The sequence below is a fragment of the Physella acuta genome, unplaced genomic scaffold (genome assembly GCF_028476545.2).
Source record: "Physella acuta isolate Inbredline_101_S28 unplaced genomic scaffold, ASM2847654v3 ptg000543l, whole genome shotgun sequence".
Taxonomy (NCBI): domain Eukaryota; kingdom Metazoa; phylum Mollusca; class Gastropoda; family Physidae; genus Physella; species Physella acuta.
This window is the reverse complement of record NW_026732062.1, coordinates 107,030-129,227: the sequence shown is the minus strand read 5'-3', so window position 1 is coordinate 129,227 and position 22,198 is coordinate 107,030. Positions and strand designations below refer to the sequence as shown.

The 22,198-nt window shown below is 37.4% G+C and overlaps 2 protein-coding genes across 4 annotated transcripts; one reads left to right on the top strand and one right to left on the bottom strand.

Moving 5' to 3' along the window:
• Positions 1-315: 315 nt before the first annotated feature.
• Positions 316-9,216, bottom strand: LOC131946041 (NADPH oxidase activator). Of its 3 annotated transcripts, none has more exons than XM_059306673.1 (8): positions 9,111-9,216; positions 5,578-5,825; positions 4,304-4,386; positions 3,306-3,426; positions 3,025-3,069; positions 2,593-2,697; positions 2,309-2,362; positions 316-1,908 (listed from the first exon to the last, which is right to left on the bottom strand). In XM_059306673.1, exons 2-8 carry the CDS (start codon positions 5,752-5,754, stop codon positions 1,306-1,308), a joined length of 1,188 nt encoding a protein of 395 aa, XP_059162656.1. In that variant the 5' UTR covers positions 5,755-5,825; positions 9,111-9,216; the 3' UTR covers positions 316-1,305. The 3 variants fall into 3 exon arrangements, with proteins under 3 accessions (XP_059162656.1, XP_059162654.1, XP_059162655.1); XM_059306671.1 differs by lacking the exon at positions 9,111-9,216 and adding an exon at positions 8,922-9,104; XM_059306672.1 differs by lacking the exon at positions 9,111-9,216 and adding an exon at positions 6,534-6,608.
• Positions 7,219-21,216, top strand: LOC131946010 (uncharacterized). The gene is made up of 10 exons (XM_059306641.1): positions 7,219-7,319; positions 9,859-10,880; positions 12,829-12,947; positions 13,664-13,744; positions 14,098-14,200; positions 14,865-14,917; positions 15,824-15,874; positions 16,518-16,757; positions 18,002-20,932; positions 21,054-21,216. The coding sequence occupies exons 2-9, from the start codon at positions 9,881-9,883 to the stop codon at positions 18,050-18,052; spliced, it is 1,698 nt and encodes a 565-aa protein (XP_059162624.1). The 5' UTR covers positions 7,219-7,319; positions 9,859-9,880; the 3' UTR covers positions 18,053-20,932; positions 21,054-21,216.
• The last annotated feature ends 982 nt before the right edge of the window (positions 21,217-22,198 follow it).

The following is a 22,198-nucleotide window of genomic DNA, read 5'->3' as shown; positions in this document are numbered from 1 at the left end:
GGGGTGACACCATTAAGTGCCGCACCGGGTGACAACCGACCTCGCTACGCCACTGCATATAACAGTAAGTGCTACATTACTTGCTACAACTATATAGGCTTCAACATTAGCGCCCTTCTCTATAAAGCCCAGATTTATTGTCAATATTCAGGTTCCCTAGGAGAGGGGGAGGGAGGGAGGGGGGGAGGGAGTGGTTACAACCCAAAAACAATATGTATACTGTAAACCAGATTAAGCAACTAAATAATTTAAATTTCAAAATAATTTTATTTTTTAAACAGATATACATAAACCATATAATGGTGCAACCCAAATAGTATATATAAATATATACAAAATATATACAAAAAGTAAATATATCACATAATAAACAAAATCACTTGTATCACGAAGTCAACACAAGTTTTAAGCCTTTGGTGAGTTGCACACAACAATAACATCTATTGTATATCCATATTAGCTGGTTATAACAACATAATACATGTATTGTTTGTGGGAGATAGTGGTTTGAAATGTATATAGATAATACTGGAAACTGGAAATACATTTAAAATACTGTACATAAAGTAAAAAGGGAAATTTAAAAGCATCGTTACACATAATTAGCTTGTTGAACCAACCAACAGTCATAAAATTATTGTTGCCCACACATTAAAAAAATTTCTAACACATCTAGACATTTCATCAAGAAAATATGGTTATTTTTTTTATTCTATTACAACAATTCTTTTTTTTTACAAGCTTTTGAAATCTTATTAGTCACGGGTGAAAGCTTGAAATCAAAATGTCACCCACCTCATAGATATAATTTAAACTTAACACAGGTCACCCACCTCATAGATATAATTTATACTTAACACAGGTCCCACTCTGATTATAGTGCAAGGTAACATGATCTTTCACCCAATTAGATGTTGAATTCATTTATTACAAATCAATTAAAGATTGATTCATGAAGTACTAATTAGTAATCTATATATTTCTATATAACGTCACATTATATTTTTAATATATAGTGCATATTTTAAAGCATGTAAATATATCTTTCTTATTTGACATTTTACAAAACATTTAATAAAAACACAAATGGTGGTACAAGAAAGACTTGAAGAAAACACAACTAGAGATGATGAAAGCAATGTGGGTTGCTATATGAAAACACCAGAAGAAACCATGAAAGACAAAGGAGAAGGATCCAGGGCTACTTAAAACTTGTATAGATAGTGGATAAATGTGGTTCTCTAGATGGAATTATAAGATAAATGTACCATTATAGCCCGTTGTATGATCAGAAGAAACATTGGGTTATTTCTTTAATCTGGGTGGGGGACGGGAGGGAGGGGGAATATTTGTTTTGAGTGGGGAAGTGACCCCTTGAACATTAGGCTGACCTCTGTCACTGGTCAAAGATGAAAGGTCACTTGTGTTTAAAGTGGGAGTTTCTGTTTTCTGAGTTGGGACCTTTGGACAAGATGGACTCTGGGACCTGAAACCTTGTGCCTGGATATGTAAATTTGATGGACTTTGCGACCTGGAATTTGGTGCCTGGACACAAGATGGACTCTGGGATCTGGAATTTGGTGCCTGGACATGTAAATAAGATGGACTTTGGGATCTAGAATTTGGTGCCTGGACACAAGATGGACTCTGGTCTCTAGACTTTGGTAAAGCTGTGACATGTGACAGAATGGGCTTGTGGGCTGTAACTGTCAGCCCAAGCCTACCTGGTCCTGCAGGTAAGACTGGACCACAGGTGTGGTCAGGAGTGGATCCGTCATTGCCTGTTGGACACAGAGAGGCTTTAGCAGGTAACCGTGGAGGGGGACGATTGGGTGTGGCAGGGAGGTCCAAGTCTTTTCCTTGTCCGACCAAATCACATCTGGCTGTCTGAGGTGACTTGAGTTTAGCCTAGAGATTATTTGTTTAGTTTTACTAGCAGTTTTAAACAGGGTTTCTTTCAGACAATTTTCTTGAACAGGGGCGGGGTAGGATACTTTTTAAGGTATAAATTCTTTAAATACATTTTTCCTATTATGCCTGCAACCCAACCCCCCTTCCAGAGAGATCGCTGAAATAAATGTTTGTGAGGATCAACTGTTCTGAAAATTAAAAAGTAATTTCCCCAGGTGGTGTTTAAAGATTTTTTTTTTTTAATAATTTAAAACCCCAGCAGATGACAACTATTGTTAATCTATTAAAGAACAAAAAGTAATATTCCTATGTTGTGTTTAAAGATTTATTTAAAAAAAAATTAAAAATATCCGGCAGATGACAATTATTGTTACCCTATTAAAGAAACTGTACTCACATTGGCTATCTCTCTATGCTCCATCACAACCTCATTTTCAACAGAAGAAATCACCTGCAAATACATCAAATCGTCTTTAGTGAACAGCTGGCATACTTTGGGTTCTTATCTTATTAAAATATGCTATGTCAGTATTGAAATGTTTGTGTTAGAGTTCGGTTTAGATTTTTGAGTGTGTAATACAAATAGTAATGTACAAGAATATGTTGGTTAGAAACTAAACAGACCCAAATGTTCACATCACATACACATGTTTCATTATTTCACACGCCAACTGTTTTTACCTGGGCACTCCCCAGGTAGTCTTGTTTTCCTAAATTAGCGACCAGCTTTTTGGCAGGTCTGAAGACACAGTCAACAACTGGCACACTAGGAAGATGTAGAGCTCTCTAGAAACCAAAGTTAAGATACATATTTGTTAGTAAATAAAACTCGAATAGTAGCAATATATAATAAAATGGTATCTATTACCAAATTTATTTCAGATGTCAATGACATACAGAAAAACGTTACTCATTTACAAGCGTTAAAGCTTATTCATGCATCAAGCGTTAAAGTTTATCCATACATGTGGAAAGTTATCTATATAAAAATAAGCTGATAAATAATAGTATAATAAAACCAATTCCTAGACATGTTAGCGTGTTAATAAAATACAGTATAATATAACTAATATAAGATATTAAGCAACATGGTGAAACAAGGTACAAGATTACCTTAAGTGTGTAGCACTGTTCAGTCACAGCCAGGCAATCTTCCACCTGTAACAGGAAATATGGTTTTGTTCAAGGAACTTTTCATACAGGTCTTGTGTGTTGCCAGGGGAGACAACTCACATAAAACTGTTTATGGATTTTTTAGCATAATGCTGACCACATACCATATGCAAAGGTCACTGAAACAGGTGGACTCTACTTGCCCCATACACCTCCAGGTTTGAAAAGGGTATATAACTTACTATCAGTGTAAAAAAAACATGAATGAAACTAGGACTCACTGTGTGCCGTGATAAAGCAATGGCCGCCCCCAGCTGCTGGTAGTTGATGCTGTCACACGTCTCCCCCTCTGTGGAGTAACTCAACATGACTGATGTCAAGTCATCTTTTGCACAGTCATATCTGGAAAACAGAGTCCAAAATAAATCAATAAATTTACTTATTAGATATTTTACAATTCATTAATTTTACAAATCCTAAATAAAATAAATTTTAATAGCATTTGTTAAGGCAATTAAAAACAACATTTTGATAAGAATAGAAATCAAATGATTAAATCTTTGGTTGGGAAAACTAATGAACAAATTTTACTTGCACTTGCAGTTTGATAACAAACCTGGTTTAGTTTCAACATACTGAGAACCAAATGTAAGGTTTGTGTGGAGGTAATGTAAGCATTTGAAAGTACAACTTGATGCAAAAAGTTGTTACATTCTGTTAACAGTGGCTAGTTAAGTGGCAGGCTGACCAACCCATGGCCAGAGATCCTCAAAATGTCTTTTAAATAACTCAATCCGTCCCATGAGCCGCGAGATGCGGCTTGGGCCAGCTTCACCGTAGGCCCACGAGCCGCAAGGTACGGCTCGACACAGCTTGTGTTTGTTTCTTTAACAAGTCATTTAACATGTAAAAAACCTACATTCTTTAACATAACTCACAATTATCTTCATTTACTACTATAGAAATTTCATTTCTGTTCATTTCGATGTATAATACATAAATCTGGTTAGAAAAACATAGGGGCTATAATTGTTTAAATAGGTGAGGGCTGTGTAAAAAATATTGGGTCCCGGAAATAATGAGGTCAGGAGGTGGAAAAAAAAATTATGCTTTTCATTTTCACAGAGACCCTGAAGAATATTCAGCCCAGACACCTACCCTCCCCCCCCTCCCCCCCCCCCTCCTCCCCCCCCCCCCCCCCCCAAGCTTAATCTAAAATGGCTTTATTTCAAGAGCAATGTATTTCTTTATTTCTAAGTAGACATACAAGTGAACTGACCTGCCCAAATGGTGATGGCAGACACCTCTTTGAAAGTAAGAGATGGCCAGGTACCTGTCTTGGTTGATGCTCTTTGTGAAATACTGCAAGAGAAAAGTAACATTCGCATGCTCAGATAGTCATCAACACAAAGAATGTGTGGAATAAATAAACCAGCCAAACTGGCAAAAACCCAGTCAGGCAAGATGTAAACAAACTGAAAAAGGAATGGACTGGACACAACTCTAGCAACGGGCAACAGGCATTTGATTGGAACATTCACCCACTATCCAATAACCCCACCCCATCTGTTAATGCCCCACAAAAGTCCAAAGGAACAATCAGAATAATGGTCTCATTGTATAAATACTACAACATACAAATGAACAACTTACCTCTATGGTCTCATTGTATAAATACTACAACATACAAATGGACAACTTACCTCTATGGTCTCATTGTATAAATACTACAACATATAAATGGACAACTTACCTCTATGGTATCATTGTATAAATACTACAACATACAAATGAACAACTTACCTCTATGGTATCATTGTATAAATACTACAACATACAAATGGACAACTTACCTCTATGGTCTCATTGTATACATACTACAACATACAAATGGACAACTTACCTCTATGGTATCATTGTATAAATACTACAACATACAAATGGACAACTTACCTCTATGGTATCATTGTATAAATACTACAACATACAAATGGACAACTTACCTCTATGGTCTCATTGTATACATACTACAACATACAAATGGACAACTTACCTTTATGGTATCATTGTATAAATACTACAACATACAAATGGACAACTTACCTCTATGGTATCATTGTATAAATACTACAACATACAAATGGACAACTTACCTCTATGGTATCATTGTATAAATACTACAACATACAAATGGACAACTTACCTCTATGGTATCATTGTATAAATACTACAACATACAAATGGACAACTTACCTCTAGGGTATCATTGTATAAATACTACAACATACAAATGGACAACTTACCTCTATGGTATCATTGTATAAATACTACAACATACAAATGGACAACTTACCTCTAGGGTATCATTGTATCAATACTACAACATACAAATGGACAACTTACCTCTATGGTATCATTGTATAAATACTACAACATACAAATGGACAACTTACCTCTAGGGTATCATTGTATAAATACTACAACATATAAATGGACACCTTACCTCTATGGTATCATTGTATAAATACTACAACATACAAATGGACAACTTACCTCTATAGCCTCACTGTATGAGCCCTCTAGCATACAAATACAACCAAGATTGAAGAGAATTTTTGCAGAAGGCTTCTCTATTTCTAGCAGCTTTCTAGAAGCTTCTCTGTAGTTCTGTCTATCCAAAAGACAGCAAGCATCCTGCCAATGTTGAATAGCATATTTGTTGAAGGCCATCACCTTGCTGGTAACTTCAGAAATCAAACTCAAAGAACGCCATTTTGTTTACAGTTTTCTTCTCTCCGACCCTTGAGGAAAAAAGATGAGAAAAGTAGTTGGTTCAATAAACTATTTAGGATCTTTTTTTTTTAATAAACGAAGGATAAACTACTAACTAATGTACCTTTTTAAAATTAGAATAGCAAATCTTTTTTATAGTAATAATTACTTAATTTTAGTGATATTTTATGATTTTAGCCTACAGCATGAATTAAAACTTTAGAAAAAATTGTTTCTATTATTGTTTTGAGTATTATCTGATGCAACAAGCCCAACAGTTGGTTGAAGCCCACCTGGGTTTTGTTCTGCTAGAGATTCAAAGGGTTTATAATTTTATATACTTTATACAAATCATCCCACACCATCTATAATTAATAGATTAATAAAAAGATTTAGGCCTAAATATAATATTTAAAAATAAAATAGATCAGGTAGCCCTAATGCCTAATGATTTTTAGTCAAAATCAACTTTCTTGAATTTTATTTATTATTTTAATATCACTATTTATTTTAAATAATTGATTTCAATTATTAGACATGAAAGGCCTGAAAGGGGAGACAACAAAAAGTCAAAAAGGGGAGGAAAGTAATTTATACTTGCTGATAGTCCGATAGTTAAAAGTTGAAAGAGATCTAGATCTAGATCTAGATTTTATTATCCATTACTATACTAAATACTAAGTAGTAGAATCTACTTATTTTTAGTCTAGATCTAGAAGATATTTTATAGGCCTTACCACGTCTAAAAATTATAGGGCCTAGTTCTGATCTAGATCTAGTCTAGAATAGTGCCTTAAAAAATAGAAACTTTGTTTCGTTTCTTTCCTAAGTTTATAGAAATATAAAATTGCGTAACAACGATTAAACAAAACAAACCTGCGGAATTTTTTATTTTATGACTAGTCATCTGTTACTGTTAGACTAGTAAAGTATGTTAGCCTAGATCTAGTATTCTAGATAATCTATAGACTATAGATCTATCTAGTATCTAAATCTATCTAGTCTAGTTCTAGAATCTAATCTAGATTAGATCTAAGATCTTGACTGGTTGTAGAGATTAACAACACACACAGTAACACGTCCTATTCCTATCCTCAGACCAGCAATCAGTGTGACTGAGTGTGTAGTCTACTGTAGTGTACTCAGTGGCGTAGCGAGGTCGGGTGTCACCCGGTGCGGCACTTAATGGTGTCACCCCCCCAGAGGCATAGAGACCCTTCCCAGGGACAAACTTTCAAATTTTCGATTTGCACCCCACCCCTCAAGTTTTCGATTTGCACCCCCCCCTCGAGTTTTTCTCTATATATTTTGCTATTTTTTGCCTTGGTGTCACCCCCCTAAATGGTGTCACCCGGTGCGGTCCGCACCCCCCGCCCCCCCCCTCGCTACGCCCCTGAGTGTACTCAGTACTTAACTAACTGTGTGTGTCGTGTGTGTAGTGAAGTAAATTCAGAGTAGGCCTGGCCTGGCCTAGATCTAGACTATTTTTTTTTTAAAGTTATTTATTGTCTTGCTAGAGTAGAGTAAGCCAAATTTTTTTAATGCAATGATGAATGAATAAATTAAATGCCACTTGTGACTTGTCCTTTTCTTTGCTTAGACTTAGATGTGATAGATCTAGAAATCTAGATCTAGTCTGATCTAGTGATCTAGAGATCTCTAGATCTGATCTACTCTAGTGATTACTTGATCTAGATCTAGTAATTCTAGTAGTTAGTAGTAAGTAGTAGTAGTAGTAGTACCTAATACTAGTCTAACTACTAACTACTTTTTACTAGATCTAATCTAGGCATAATCTAATTAATTAAGTAACTAACTAACTAGTATCTAGATCTAGTCTAGTAACTACTATAAATATCTAGATTACTAAGATTAGGCAGCCTTCTTTTAAAAAGTTAAAGTTAAAAGGATTTCCTTTTGTTCTTTGGTGACTTTTGGCTTTAGTCACTTTAGTCTCTCTATCATCATAGATCTAAATCTATATAAATAATATATTCTCTATCAACTCTATGACTTAAGTCTATGATCTAGATCTAGCTAGATTACAGATCTTGTTGTACAAAGACAAATCAGAATTCTCAGATAATCTAGTATATTAGGATAGGGCCTACTATTAAATTAGGCCACATTTGCGCGATTCGCTGAGCATGACGCTAAATCTTGGATTTGCGCAGTTCGCTCCGCGATACGCTTAAGCTTTACCCTTGGGGGACACGCAATCTAAAAATAGATATCAGGACTGCCTGTTGTTTTTTTTTGTCTCAGCAATTCAATGTTTAACTTAGTTTAAGTGTTTTATTTTTAGATTGCGTGATACGCATTGTCTGACTTACCCATCACGCTGAGCGAACTACGTAGTCACTTCGATTAAATTAATTAATATCTTTAGCTCTAGTTAGAATCTAGATCTAGATCTAGTAGTTCTACTACTAGCAATCTAGATTCTAGATCCAGAATTTTACTGAATAAGCTAACTACTGTTTATTTTATTCCTTTTAACTTTTAAGAAATCTAGATTCGATAATAAATGTAGCTACTTGCTAGACTAACTACTATAATTTCAGAGTGACATACTCGGAAGAAGCTCCTGACCTCTGCCGCTATTAAAATTACAAAGTGACTACTAAAGGGTTTATTAACAATGAACATTTAGAAAAGAAAAGCCGGATCATAAATTGTAGCGCTATTAATATTCGGCTATTCCTTCAACATCAAGTGTCAGAATATGCCACAATCTTAATGTCCATGTTAACCCTATCACTAATAAATTCAAATTAATATTAGTGATCCTTTTTACTAGAATAGTTCTAGATCCCGAATCGGATGATTGTAGATACTAGTGTCCAATAATGGAATGTTCTTTAAAAAAGGGGTGATGGGTTGTTGGTAGTATTGTAATTTTGACTAATTTTATGGTTAGAAATTAGGGCCAGGTGTATGGTTGGACCAGGGTTAGGGATAGGGACAGGGTTAGCATTGACATTAGCCAGCCATGTGTGTATTTAGTTAACTACTAGTAACCTAACACCCCTTTTTTAAAGAAGATAACATTATTGGACACTGGTATAAAAATTCTCCCGTAGTAAACTATTTACTGTTTAGGTTCAACCTCCACTCAAATCTACCTTCCATGAAGTCAACTTTTCTGTAAAGTGTATAGAACTGTGCTTAAATCTGCTCAAATCTACCTTCCTTGAAATAAACGCTTCTGTACAAGTGTATAGAACTGGTTAAATCTGCTCAAATCTACCTTCCTTGAAATAAACGCTTCTGTACAAGTGTATAGAACTGTGGTTAAATCTGCTCAAATCTACCTTCCATGAAATAAACTTTTCTGTAAAGTGTATACAACTGTGGTTAAATCTGCTCCTATAACTTAAAGCCACAAAGCTCTGCAAACAAGATGACCCTTCAAACACTTGACTGTTAACTAATGTTAATGACTCACCCCTCCTACCACTCACCTATATTCTGCATGACAACAGCTACTATGTAAATCCTGCTGTTTGCCTCACTGACTCAGCACACTATTTTTTATTTTTTATTCAACAGTGACTAACAGAACTGAGTTTACATACTGTAAAATAAATTGTTACAGTTTTGTTGATGTGCTCTGAATTTACTTTTTAATCAACAGGGACTGACAGAACTGAGTTGACATACTGTAAAATAAATTGTTACAGTTTTGTTGTTGTGCTCTGAATTAACTTTTTAATCCACAGGGACTAACAGAACTGAATTGACATGCTGTAAAATAAATTGTTATAGTTTTGTTGATGTATATTGAATTTATTTTTTAATCAACAGGGTCTAACAAAACTGAGTTGACATGCTGTAAAATAAATTGTTACAGTTTTGTTGATGTGTATTGAATTTATTTTTTAACCAACAGGGACTAACAAAACTGAGTTGACATGCTGTAAAATACATTGTTACAGTTTTGTTGATGTATGTTGAATTTATTTTTTAATCAACAGGGACTAACAAAACTGAGTTGACATACTGTAAAATAAATTGTTACAGTTTTGTTGATGTTTATTGAATTTATTTTTTAATCAACAGGGACTAACAAAACTGATCTGACATGGATGAAGAAAAAAAAGACGAACCAAAAAGAAAGCCTAACGCGAGGTCTCCAGTTAGACCAAAAAATTATGGTCAGCGTCCTCCTGCCCAAAATGGCCGCACAGAGCACAGGGGAAGATATCCACGCATGTCCTCCAACCATGTGAGCAGGACAAGTAATGGACCTGCAAGCCAAGAAATGGCCATGCAGTTTAATCAGGGGCCGTCTTTGTTCACGCCATCAGAATCAAATGAGGCATCTACTCAGACGCAACAAAACGGTGGGCCTGTTGATCAAACTAACTGGTTTAGACCAGCTCAAGGTATTCCAGCTGGCCTCAATGATATTGGTGGGCTACAAGATGGCCCTTCTAATGTTGGATTCTATAGGACAGATAACAGTCAAACATTTGGGTTCAATGACCTTGGTGGACAACAAGATGGACCTTCTAATAATGGCTTCCAAAGGGCAGACAACAGTCAAACATTTGGGTTCAATGACCTTGGTAGACAACAAGATGGCCCTTCTAATGTTGGATTCCACAACAATCAAACACTTGGGTTTAATGATGTTGGTAGACTACAAGATGGCACACGCCCACCTAACAGACATCGGACAAACAACGGCCAATCCCCACCCAGAAGATGGGCACGAAGGCCGCAAGTTGGCAACGCGTCGTCAGCGTTTAACTCCAGCCACTTACCAGCAGGTTCTAGATCATTTGGGCAGGCCAGCAAAAACTCTTCCACTAGACCAGCCCCCACCTCACACATGACATCCCAAACTGCTGACTTCCAGAACCCTCCTGTGTTTGTTCCAGAGAGCCCTCAACATTTGCTTCCTGAAATTGATTCTTCGGATCCTTTTCAGAGCCCTAACAGCATATTTACTCCTGAATTTGACCCTTTCAGTTCAGCTGCTCAGAATTCAGGTTGGTCGCCTCTGGCAAATTTTTCTCCAGGTCAATTTCTGCGAGGGCTGGGAACAGTAGAGGAGCCATTTGAATTCTATAGACCAGGTGATTATTTGAATTTTTTTGTTGTTACTAAAATTAATTGTTATAAATTAACAGCAAAGCTAATGGTTGTGGTAGAGAATTGCTGACTCAGCAGTCTCAAAGGGGCCCTGGCATTGCGGCTGCCCATGAGTCTGCTCAGGTTTGTTAAGTACCAAACATCTTTTGGGGTAGGGGAGTGAGAAGGGCAGTGCCCTCTAAAGATCTGTAGTTCATTCTTTACAGGCCTGACAGGTTTCTGTAAGAATTTGACAGTGCATGTTTTAACACCAAGTCGATAAACTAATCTTTCTCCTCATTGCTAATGTAATTATTATTAATGAACAGTTAATTTTTTAAGCAGTAATTTTTAAATGTATTTTCTTTAATATTTCTTATGTTTTATAACCACTTTTGGCTACTTGGGTTGATACATTACTTATAACTAAAGTGGCCTAGTACTGTGTAGTTTTTTTTAAGTTGTAGATGGGGGGGGATGGGAGTGATGGCACACCAAAGTCTAGCCTGTTAACATAGTTAACACAATTTTAACATTTGTAGTTGTTACATGAGTGGAGTGCTGCAGGACTTCAGAAGTTGTCTTAAATCACCAGGGTTACCACCCCTTGAACAAAGTTCAGAGTTCACAAAAAATGTAAACAACAGATGTGAGCTTACCCCAACCAACAACACAGCACTGTGTGTGTGTGTTGCATCACTTTGTTTGTGTTGGTCATACTATGAGTCGCTGTAGACATTGTCACCATCAGTGCTGCTGTTGCACGTTCAGGCGATGCTGTGGCAGACATCATGGTATTGTCCCAACAAATGATTTTACGCTCAAACTTTTTCTTTGGTCTAACTTGTGGCACTGTCGGCTGAATTTTTTAACCATTTAACTTTTTTTTTGTGAGATTTGTGGCGTTTTATGTTATTTTTTTAAAATTTCAAATAATTTTTATATTATTTATGTTGTTGGTAGATCTGTTTGAGACTGTTTGCAGCGTGGCGCTAATGTTGGGGTAACTAGTCAGACAAAAAATTCCTAGGGAAATAAAATTCTTGCATGTTTAAAATATTGCTAACTTTGCCATCTGTATGTGAAACTGGTTATTGTTCTACCTTGTGTGTTCAAGTTCTAGCATTTGGACTAGCAAGAGTTGTAGTTTTAAGATTACAACTTGAGTTAGCTTCAGATGTAAGGTTTAAATCTAGAGTTTATGTTTAAGTATAGGGATTTATGTCTCAGTAAAAGTTTTGGTGATCTGGTGGTACCACCACTCCAATATGCCCCCATGTGTAAAAGTTTTGGTGATCTGGTGGTACCACCACTTCAATATGCCCCCATGTGTAAAGGCTATGGTGATCTGGTGGTACCTCCACTTCAATATGCCCCCATGTGTAAAAGTTTTGGTGATCTGGTGGTACCACCACTCCAATATGCCCCCATGTGTAAAAGTTTTGGTGATCTGGTGGTACCACCACTTCAATATGCCCCCATGTGTAAAGGCTATGGTGATCTGGTGGTACCTCCACTTCAATATGCCCCCATGTGACACACAAAAATGTTAGTGGCATACTGTTTTGTGCTGTCTGATGTTTACAGATAAACAGCTGTGCTCGGATGATTTTAGATACTGATGTCTGATAATAGACTCTCCCAAAAATAGGTGTTTTGGATTGTTAGTAGTATTGTAATCGACCAATTTTATGGTAAGAAATTAGGAGTTAGGCGTTTGGTAGGACCAGGGTTTGGGTTAGGGATAGGGTTAACATTGACATTAGCCAGCCATGTGTGTATTTCAGTTAACTACCCCTTTTTAAAGAACATTCTATTATCGGACACTGGTATAAAAATTCCCCCCTCCCCCTGTACTGTCCCTCATGTTACCTAATGTTTACAGATATAACTGCTGTCTGACTAATATGTTACCAGATATAACCGTGCTGTCTGATATGTTAATGTTACCAGATATAACCGTGCTGTCTGATGAGGAGATAGCAAGACAGCTCCAGCAGGAAGAGTGGGAGTCTATGAACACACCTAGAGATCACGTACACTATGGCGCCCGCGGGGGATTTTTCAGCCGGGTTAGTTCAACTTATTTATCAAATACCCTGACAGCATGATTGTTAATTATTGTATTCCCTAATGCCATTAATGTGGTATATTCATCCATCATATTGATAAACAGAAATTATTGTATTCCCTAATGCCATTACTGTGGTATATTCATCTATCATATTGATAAACAGAAATTATTGTATTCCCTAATGCCATTACTGTGGTATATTCATCCATCATATTGATAAACAGAAATTATTGTATTCCCTAATGCCATTACTGTGGTATATTCATCCATCATATTGATAAACAGAAATTATTGTATTCCCTAATGCCATTACTGTGGTATATTCATCCATCATATTGATAAACAGAAATTATTGTATTCCCTAATGCCATTACTGTGGTATATTCATCCATCATATTGATCAACAGAAATTAGAAAAATGTTTTTGTCCCAGCCATTCCCTAATGCTGAATGGTTTTTTAATGCTGTAAAAGAACAGAAATGAAGAACTTTCTTAAGAAAACTCCATCCGATAGTGATGTTTCCTATTTATTTGTGAGCTGTTGAAAAAAATTGCTTTAAAGCATTTTGTTTGACGTCCACATTCACTGTTGCTGAAACCAAAGATTATTTCCCATCATGCTACCCATGGGATATTTAAAAACAGTTCATGTTTCCCTGAGTCTGTAGATTTCTTGCTGGTGTTTATTGGAGATTTAAATTTATTTACCCCAGGCTAGGTCAACTCTACCTCCTATTGGACGGGCTGAGCCAGGCATCATTGGGAGACCACACCCACCAGAGCCACCTGTTCTGGTCAGTTCATTTTTTTTGTTAGTCTTCTGACTTTTAAGTTGATGTTAGTGTTTTTTTGTGTGGTTATTTCTGGTCTTTTTAGATTTCTTATTCATAATTTTTTGTTAAAACAAATGTTTGAAATTCCCTCTACCATTGTTGCTGTGTGTGTGTCTTCAGTGTAAAGACATACCTGATTTTGTTTGTGGGATGTCGTGGCCTAGCAGCAGAGTGTTAGACTGCTAACCCAAAAGTCTTGAGTTCGAATCCGAGCTCTAATGGGTACCTAACTGACTTGCACATATCTTGAGTGATCACAAAACTGACATTGTTTTACCACTTTTAGGGTCAATTAAGAATAAAATGTATTTCAGCGCCGCGGGGGTCAAGGAAGCCGTGGGCCTGGGAGAGGTCGCCCACGAACCAGATATGACCGTCTGGCTGAAGTCTTCAGTAGGGAGCACAGAGACTTTACACGTGAGTCATAGTTACCTCAGTAGGGAGCACAGAGACTTTACACGTGAGTCATAGTTACCTCAGTAGGGAGCACAGAGACTTTACACGTGAGTCATAGTTACTTCAGTAGGGAGCACAGAGACTTTACACGTGAGTCATAGTTACCTCTGTAGGGAGCACAGAGGCTTTACACGTGAGTCATAGTTACTTCAGTAGGGAGCACAGAGACTTTACACGTGAGTCATAGTTACTTCAGTAGGGAGCACTGAGACTTTACACGTGAGTCATAGTTACTTCAGTAGGGAGCACCGAGACTTTACACGTGAGTCATAGTTACTTCAGTAGGGAGCACAGAGACTTTACACGTGAGTCATAGTTACCTCAGTAGGGAGCACAGAGACTTTACACGTGAGTCATAGTTACTTCAGTAGGGAGCACAGAGACTTTACACGTGAGTCATAGTTACTTCAGTAGGGAGCATAGAGACTTTACACGTGAGTCATAGTTACTTCAGTAGGGAGCACAGAGACTTTACACGTGAGTCATAGTTACTTCACCTGGATCAGCCATCACCCTTTTAATAGTTACATAGCCGTATACAGACATGTATAGCTCTTGATGGATGATGCATTACTTTAACCAGTTGGATCTAGTAACACCAACATGTTTTTGTTTTATTCCTTAGCTTTGCTGGTTGAACTTTTTCATTCACTGGAGGTGCCAGACTTTGATTTAGGGGTAGGTGCTTTTATAGGGGTCTCATGGGTGGGTGGTTTTATAAGGGTCTACAGGGGTGGGTGTTATAGGGGTCTTCAGGGGTGGGTGTTTATATAGGGGTCTACAGGGGTGGGTGGTTTTATAGGGGTCTACAGGGGTGGGTGATTTTATAGGGGTCTACAGGGGTGGGTGATTTTATAGGGGTCTACACGGGTGGGTGGTTTTATAGGGGTCTACAGGGGTGGATGTTTTTACAGGGGTCTACAGGGGTGGGTGGTTTTATAGGGGTCTACACGGGTGGGTGGTTTTATAGGGGTCTACACGGGTGGGTGGTTTTATAGGGGTCTACAGGGGTGGGTGATTTTACAGGGGTCTCAGGGGTGGGTGGTTTTATAGGGGTCTACAGGGGTGGGTGGTTTTATAGGGGTCTACACGGGTGGGTGGTTTTATAGGGGTCTACAGGGGTGGGTGATTTTATAGGGGTCTACAGGGGTGGGTGATTTTATAGGGGTCTACACGGGTGGGTGGTTTTATAGGGGTCTACAGGGGTGGGTGTTTTTACAGGGGTCTACAGGGGTGGGTGGTTTTATAGGGGTCTACACGGGTGGGTGGTTTTATAGGGGTCTACACGGGTGGGTGGTTTTATAGGGGTCTACAGGGGTGGGTGATTTTACAGGGGTCTCAGGGGTGGGTGGTTTTATAGGGGTCTACAGGGGTGGGTGGTTTTATAGGGGTCTACACGGGTGGGTGGTTTTATAGGGGTCTACAGGGGTGGGTGATTTTATAGGGGTCTACAGGGGTGGGTGTTTATATAGGGGTCTACAGGGGTGGGTGGTTTTATAGGGGTCTACACGGGTGGGTGGTTTTATACAGTACAAGATGGCTGGCTGAGTACACAGATTTTGATGACGTCATCCTTTGTTTCAGGCCCTGATGCTACCTGGAGCAGGCATAGACCCAGATCTTGGAGAGTATGAGGTAGGTGACCACTGGTCATTTTCTGCTCATGCTGTTTTAAATATCTGTAGATGATTCCATGTTCTTTGAGCACCACTGATGCACTACAGGACAGTCTACAAGATCCTGTGACACCTTGTTTCTTGAATGCCAGACACCATTTTTAAAGTGTTTATTTATAGATGATGTACAGGAAAATATCTTGTGAAGCTGAGCTAGATATTTTTGTAAACAATCAGGAATGGACTGGGAACTGTCACCCATGAAGTGAGGGTTCAAATTCCAGCCTTAGAGCTTCTTCTATGGACATTAAATAAATATTGTATTGTTTTGAAATGCCAGTATTGAAGTTTACAATATTGACATTACCGAAAGAGAGATGTATCAGTAATACAACATGATGATGTTGTTAGTTATGATGGGGGCGTAGGTTAACACTTTACTATCAAGATGTGCTAACCTAATTTTCCTTTCTAGTTTCATCTGATGAAAACATTTGATTTAAACAATTTTTTAAATATTTTCTGCACTTTCTCAACACTCCATGTTATGTGTTGGCTCTTGTCACACTTGCTCTATACCTTTCAGTCTCCGTTGGCCCTGAACTTTCTCAACACTCAGTGTTATGTGTTGGCTCTTGTCATATTTGCCCTATACCTTTCAGTCTCTGTTAGCCCTGGCTGAGCGCATAGGTGAAGTGAACCGCGGCCTGAACCAGACGGACATCAACAGCCTGCCTACAACCAGGTTCTCACACCAGATGCCTGATGAGACAACCGCATCAGCTGCAGTGGAGCTCCCACAATGCAACATTTGTTTGACGGAGTACGAGGAGGGGGAGGAGTTGAGGAACTTGCCTTGTAGCCATGAGTTCCATTCAGGTTGTGTGGACCAATGGCTTTTGGTGAGTTAGGGAATCACAGGGCTTTACATTATGGGGGGTTGTTAAACCACAGCGCTTTACATTATGGGGGGTTGTTGAATCACAGTGCTTTACATTATGGGGGGTTGTTGACCCCCAGCGCTTTACATTATGGGGGGTTGTTAAACCACAGGGCTTTGAATTATATGGGGGTTGTTAAACCACAAGGCTTTACATTATGGGAAGTTGTTAAACCACAGTGCTTTACATTATAGGGGGTTGTTAAACCACAGTGCTTTACATTATGGGGATTTGTTAAACCACAGTGCTTTACATTATGTGGAGTTGTTAAACCACAGTGCTTTACATTATGGGGAGTTGTTAAACCACAGCTTTTACATTATGGGGAGTTGTTAAACCACAGCACTTTACATTATGGGGAGTTTTAAACCACATTGCTTTACATTATGGGGGGTTGTTAAACCACAGGGCTTTGAATTATATGGGGGTTGTTAAACCACAAGGCTTTACATTATGGGAAGTTGTTAAACCACAGTGCTTTACATTATGTGGAGTTGTTAAACCCTAGTGCTTTACATTATGGGGAGTTTTAAACCACATTGCTTTACATTATGGGGGGTTGTTGAACCACATTGCTTTACATTATGGGGGGTTGTTGAACCACAGCGCTTTACATTATGGGGGGTTGTTGACCCCCAGCGCTTTACATTATGGGGGGTTGTTGAACCACAGTGCTTTACATTATTGGGAGTTGTTAAACTACAGGGCTTTACATTATTGGGAGTTGTTAAACTACAGGGCTTTACATCTGGGATAGAGATGTAGTTTGACTATTGGTAGGGATGTAGTTTGGCTATTGGTAGGGATGTAGTTTGGCTATTGTTAGGGATATGTGTTTGGCTATTGGTGGGGATGCAGTTTGACTATTGGTAGGGATGTAGTTTGGTTATTGGTAGGGATGTAGTTTGGCTATTGGTAGGGATGTAGTTTGGCTATTGGTAGGGTTGTAGTTTGGCTTCTGGTAGGGATGTAGTTTGGCTATTGGTAGGGATGTAGTTTGGCTATTGGTAGGGATGTAGTTTGGCTATTGGTAGGGATGTAGTTTGGCTATTGATATATATGTGGTTTGGCTTCTGGTAGGGATGTAGTTTGGCTATTGGTAGGGATGTAGTTTGGCTATTAGTGTAGTTTAGATGTAAATTGTCCAAGATACAAGTTTAACTATGATGGGTATTCAAATTATTTTTTTAAACTTGTTTTCCTAGACCAATAGAACATGTCCAGTGTGCAGGTCAGAGGTCAGGCAAAGGTCTTGATGACACTAGGATAGCCGGGAACCAATGGAGAGAAAGTTCAAAGGTCAATGTTTTTGTTTGCAAGAGATTTTAAAGAATAAAGTGAATGTTTGTTGGCAGAGGTAAAGTAAATGTTTGCTATCAAGGGCAAATTTTTTTTTTTTACTTTTTATATATATTTTGTAAAATGTTGAATTATTGTAAAGAAAAAATGTTTTAATATGCACAAGTCTTTCTCATTAGTTTGGTAAGGTGCCAACTGGTGTGTGTCTTGTTTGGTTAGATGTCTATTGGTTTGTCTTGTTTGGTCAGATGTCCACAGTTGTGTCTTGTTTGGTTAGATGTCTATTGGTGTGTCTTGTTTGGTTAGATGTCTATTGGTGTGTGTCTTGTTTGGTTAGATGTCCATTGGTGTGTCTTGTTTGGTTAGATGTCCATTGGTGTGTCTTATTTGGTTAGATGTCTATTGGTGTGTCTTGTTTGGTTAGATGTCCATTGGTGTGTCTTATTTGGTTAGATGTCTATTGGTGTGTCTTGTTTGGTCAGATGTCCACAGTTGTGTCTTGTTTGGTCAGATGCCCATTGGTGTATGTCTTGTTTGTATTCCGACTCAAACATGAATCACAAATTTTTATCTTTCACAAATATTTTTAAACCAATACATTTTTAAACACAGATTGATTGCATTATATTCACTGTCCTTTAAAATCAGTTTCAAATCCAAGCGTGATTTAATAAAACCATGTTGTCATGTGTTGTGTGAAATATGTGAATGATAGTTGCTCTCGATAGAGACTGATGTTAGGTAACAGTATATGATTATGTGAAGCAATGGTTTTTTCCTTCTCTATTCCTAATTCTATATTTGCTTTGGAATACTTAAACTTGTCTTTTATGAAAAGTGTACTGTGAAATTTAGAATATTATATTATGCAATTAGTAACAATGAATGTTGTAATACGCTGTATAAACAATACTGGGTATTTGATGAATTTTTCAAGATAATATCTCTAGGAAAATATTTCTTGCTGATTATACTTGATGTTTGCTCAAATATTTTTGTTACCTGAATGTTTTTTATTCTCTGATTGTGTTTTAAAGTGGTTGTCACACCACTGGTTGGTGGGAATTATGGTCTGTTTTAAAGTGGTAGTCATAAAACTGGTTGATTGGATTGTTGGAATAAGTGTATTGGCTTTTGTATATTACTTTTAGTATTGGCTAGATCAAAGATTATACTAAAGTTTTATTATATGCAACTTGGCTTTGTAGTTAAATTGTGCAAAAAACTGTCTGGATAGACTGGTATAGTGGGGTCTTATATTTGTATTCATGGACAAACACATGACACACGGGACACATGACATTCATGTACCCATTGCTTATCACAACTACCCACACAACACCCATCTAATATGAAACCCTTACAGCCAGACCAGCATGAGTTGTCTCCCTGTTCCCCTACCTCATGTCAGCTGTCTCTTGATGTGACCTTGACACTACCTGACCTCCTTAGTATTGTCACTCTGGGCTTTTAGTGACAGTCTATACAGTGATAGCTAGACAAGATCACATGGATAAAACCTTGAAACTCTATTGGCTGTTTCTTTGTGTGCTGTTCTGATGTTGTGAAGGGGAGAGCACTGTAACCAAGGGACACCACTCTGTTAGACTACTGTATTACTTCACCACCTCACAATCATGAGGCTCAAAGTGATTTATTTGTGTCTAACAAAAATCAACTTTAAGCACGTTATATTTTATATTGAATTGTATCAATTTTTTATAAATTATCTCACCTATACTCTTGTTAAAACATGACTACTTGATCAAGTTTTTTAAAAATAAGCTTTTATTGGTAAAATATTATGCATTAATAAAATATTTATTGTAACTGCAACTCTAATATTGCCCATCGGATTTACCATAAGGTTCTTATTTATAATATAACATATATCTTCTATAATGTTTATAAAGTTGATTTTTGAGCCAATATTTATTATAGATAGTTTAAGTATTAAATAAACTAAATTATTAAAATTAATTTCGCATAATTTTAAAAACTATTTTCCGAGGTATTTTTAAAATTTATTTGAAATTTATACTTTTAACATTAATTCATAACATGAAAATATTTTAAGGTATTCATTATATTATGTCTGTATAACATGATGCTTGTTGAATTTTTGTTAAAAATATGACTTAAGTTTATTTGAAATATGATTTAGTATCGTTTGAAATATGACTTAAGTTTATTTGAAATTTGACTGAGTTTAGTTTTGAAAAAAAAAATGAAAGTGTATTATGTACTTAAGCTAATTAATTACTCACAAATGTCACCTCTTACCTGTTTATGGCATATGAAATGAACTCTTCTTGAAAGAAAACCATGTAAAATATAGGTTTAGACATATTGTTTAATTTACAGGTATTCTATTGTTTATAAACTGACGGGCTTAAATAACTTGCCTCCTTTTATATACAACTGTTTTGATTGGTGCATCATGAATAGATCTTTGTTGTTCTCTATCATTTACTCTAGGTGCATTTGAATTTTAAAGTCTATGTTTTCAATTTCACAATCTATCGTTCCATCTTGTGCTGTATGTTTGGGGGATCCATATAGTATATCTCTGTGAACATCATTTAGAAAAAAATTGACATTAAGATTCTTGGTAATGGTTTTCTACTCCTGGGGTAATTAGTTGTGTCCATTTACAATGCTGTGATAGGCTATAAGGTGATACAGGTTGTCTAGTGGTAGCTATATGGTGATACAGGTGGTCTGGTGGTAGCTATATGGTGATACAGGTTGTAGGTGGTAGCTATATGGTGATACAGGTTGTAGGTGGTAGCTATATGGTGATACAGGTTGTAGGTGGTAGCTATATGGTGATACAGGTTGTAGGTGGTAGCTATATGGTGATACAGGTTGTAGGTGGTAGCTATATGGTGATACAGGTTGTAGGTGGTAGCTATATGGTGATACAGGTTCTCTGGTGGTAGCTTTATGGTGATACAGGTTGTCTTGTTACAATATGGTGATACACAACACATGGTGTATTGTGTGGGCTATATGCTGACACTTACAAACATGGCCCGCACCATGAACTGAATGGGAATAAAGTGATGTAATATAGGCTGAATGTGAACAGACTTCTTTTAATGTGTAGACAGGATGAATAAACGTCTTTTAAATAAAAATACATGTGGTTGTGTTTTCTGTGGTATTAAATTTATTATGGTTGTGTTTTCTGTGGTTGTGTTTTTTCTGTGGCTGTATGTTTTCTGTGGTGGTGTTTTTCTGTGGTTGTGTTTTTTGGTTGTGTTTTTTATGTGGCTGTATGTTTTGTGGTTGTTGTGGTTTGTGTGGTTGTATGTTTTTTGGTTGTGTTTTTTCTGTGGCTGTTGGTACCGTGGCTGCTCCGGGCTGTTATTATTGTCAGCCTCACAGAAATGTGAACCTCTGATTGTGTTTTAATGTTCATGCTTTGTATGTAACATTTAACTATCTAGAAAACCATTCATAATTTGACGCTGTGTGGACTCGGGATATTCTCCCCACCTGTTCGTCAGAAAAAGAGGACCCAGTTACCTTCTACCCCTATTTAAAACAACAACCTTTAACGACCCCCGTAAACAATACTTGTTATGGTCTCCTGTGTTAGCCCAGCCCAGTGTGTTCAACACACTTCGATCAGCTTATAAATCTAAACCCACAACTATGGCTCCTAATCGATACCAAATCTAGCTTAACTCCACCCATGAAATGTGTAGTCTGTTTTTTTCTTACCTCACGTTCTAGTGAAGACACATTTCTTTTAAATGTTCACATATAACGTCTACAATATAGGCTACATAAATACCATCTTCCTTACAACTACTTGGTTTTAACTTGTCTCATGTGATTCAAAGGACTCCATAAATGACGTCATACTATTTATTTGCCTCCATTTTTCCCCTCACACTTTTTAAGATACCGAAGTGTGACGTCGCATTTTCAATTTAACCCCTCCCTCTCCCCCCTCGACACAGATTCTCACTAAAGTCCTCAAAACAACCTAACCCTTCTTACTAAAGCTAATCCTACCGCAGGCTAAAGTATCGACTATACCTGCGGTTGACAAGATAAATCAACACCCCTGCAAAGGCAAACAACAAACAGGG

Bases quoted from the DNA above. Each gene is read 5' to 3' on its own strand.
- LOC131946041 (XM_059306673.1), bottom strand. From the start codon at position 5,754: ATGGCCTTCAACAAATATGCTATTCAACATTGGCAGGATGCTTGCTGT. The intron at 3,427-4,303 runs GTCAGTTCACTT...TCTGTTTTCCAG, and splicing joins TGCCATCACCATTTGGGCAG to ATATGACTGTGCAAAAGATG. The intron at 2,698-3,024 runs GTAATCTTGTAC...TTTGGTTTCTAG, and splicing joins AACAGTGCTACACACTTAAG to AGAGCTCTACATCTTCCTAG.
- LOC131946010 (XM_059306641.1), top strand. From the start codon at position 9,881: ATGGATGAAGAAAAAAAAGACGAACCAAAAAGAAAGCCTAACGCGAGG. The intron at 10,881-12,828 runs GTGATTATTTGA...TAATGTTACCAG, and splicing joins ATTTGAATTCTATAGACCAG to ATATAACCGTGCTGTCTGAT. The intron at 13,745-14,097 runs GTCAGTTCATTT...AATGTATTTCAG, and splicing joins CACCAGAGCCACCTGTTCTG to CGCCGCGGGGGTCAAGGAAG.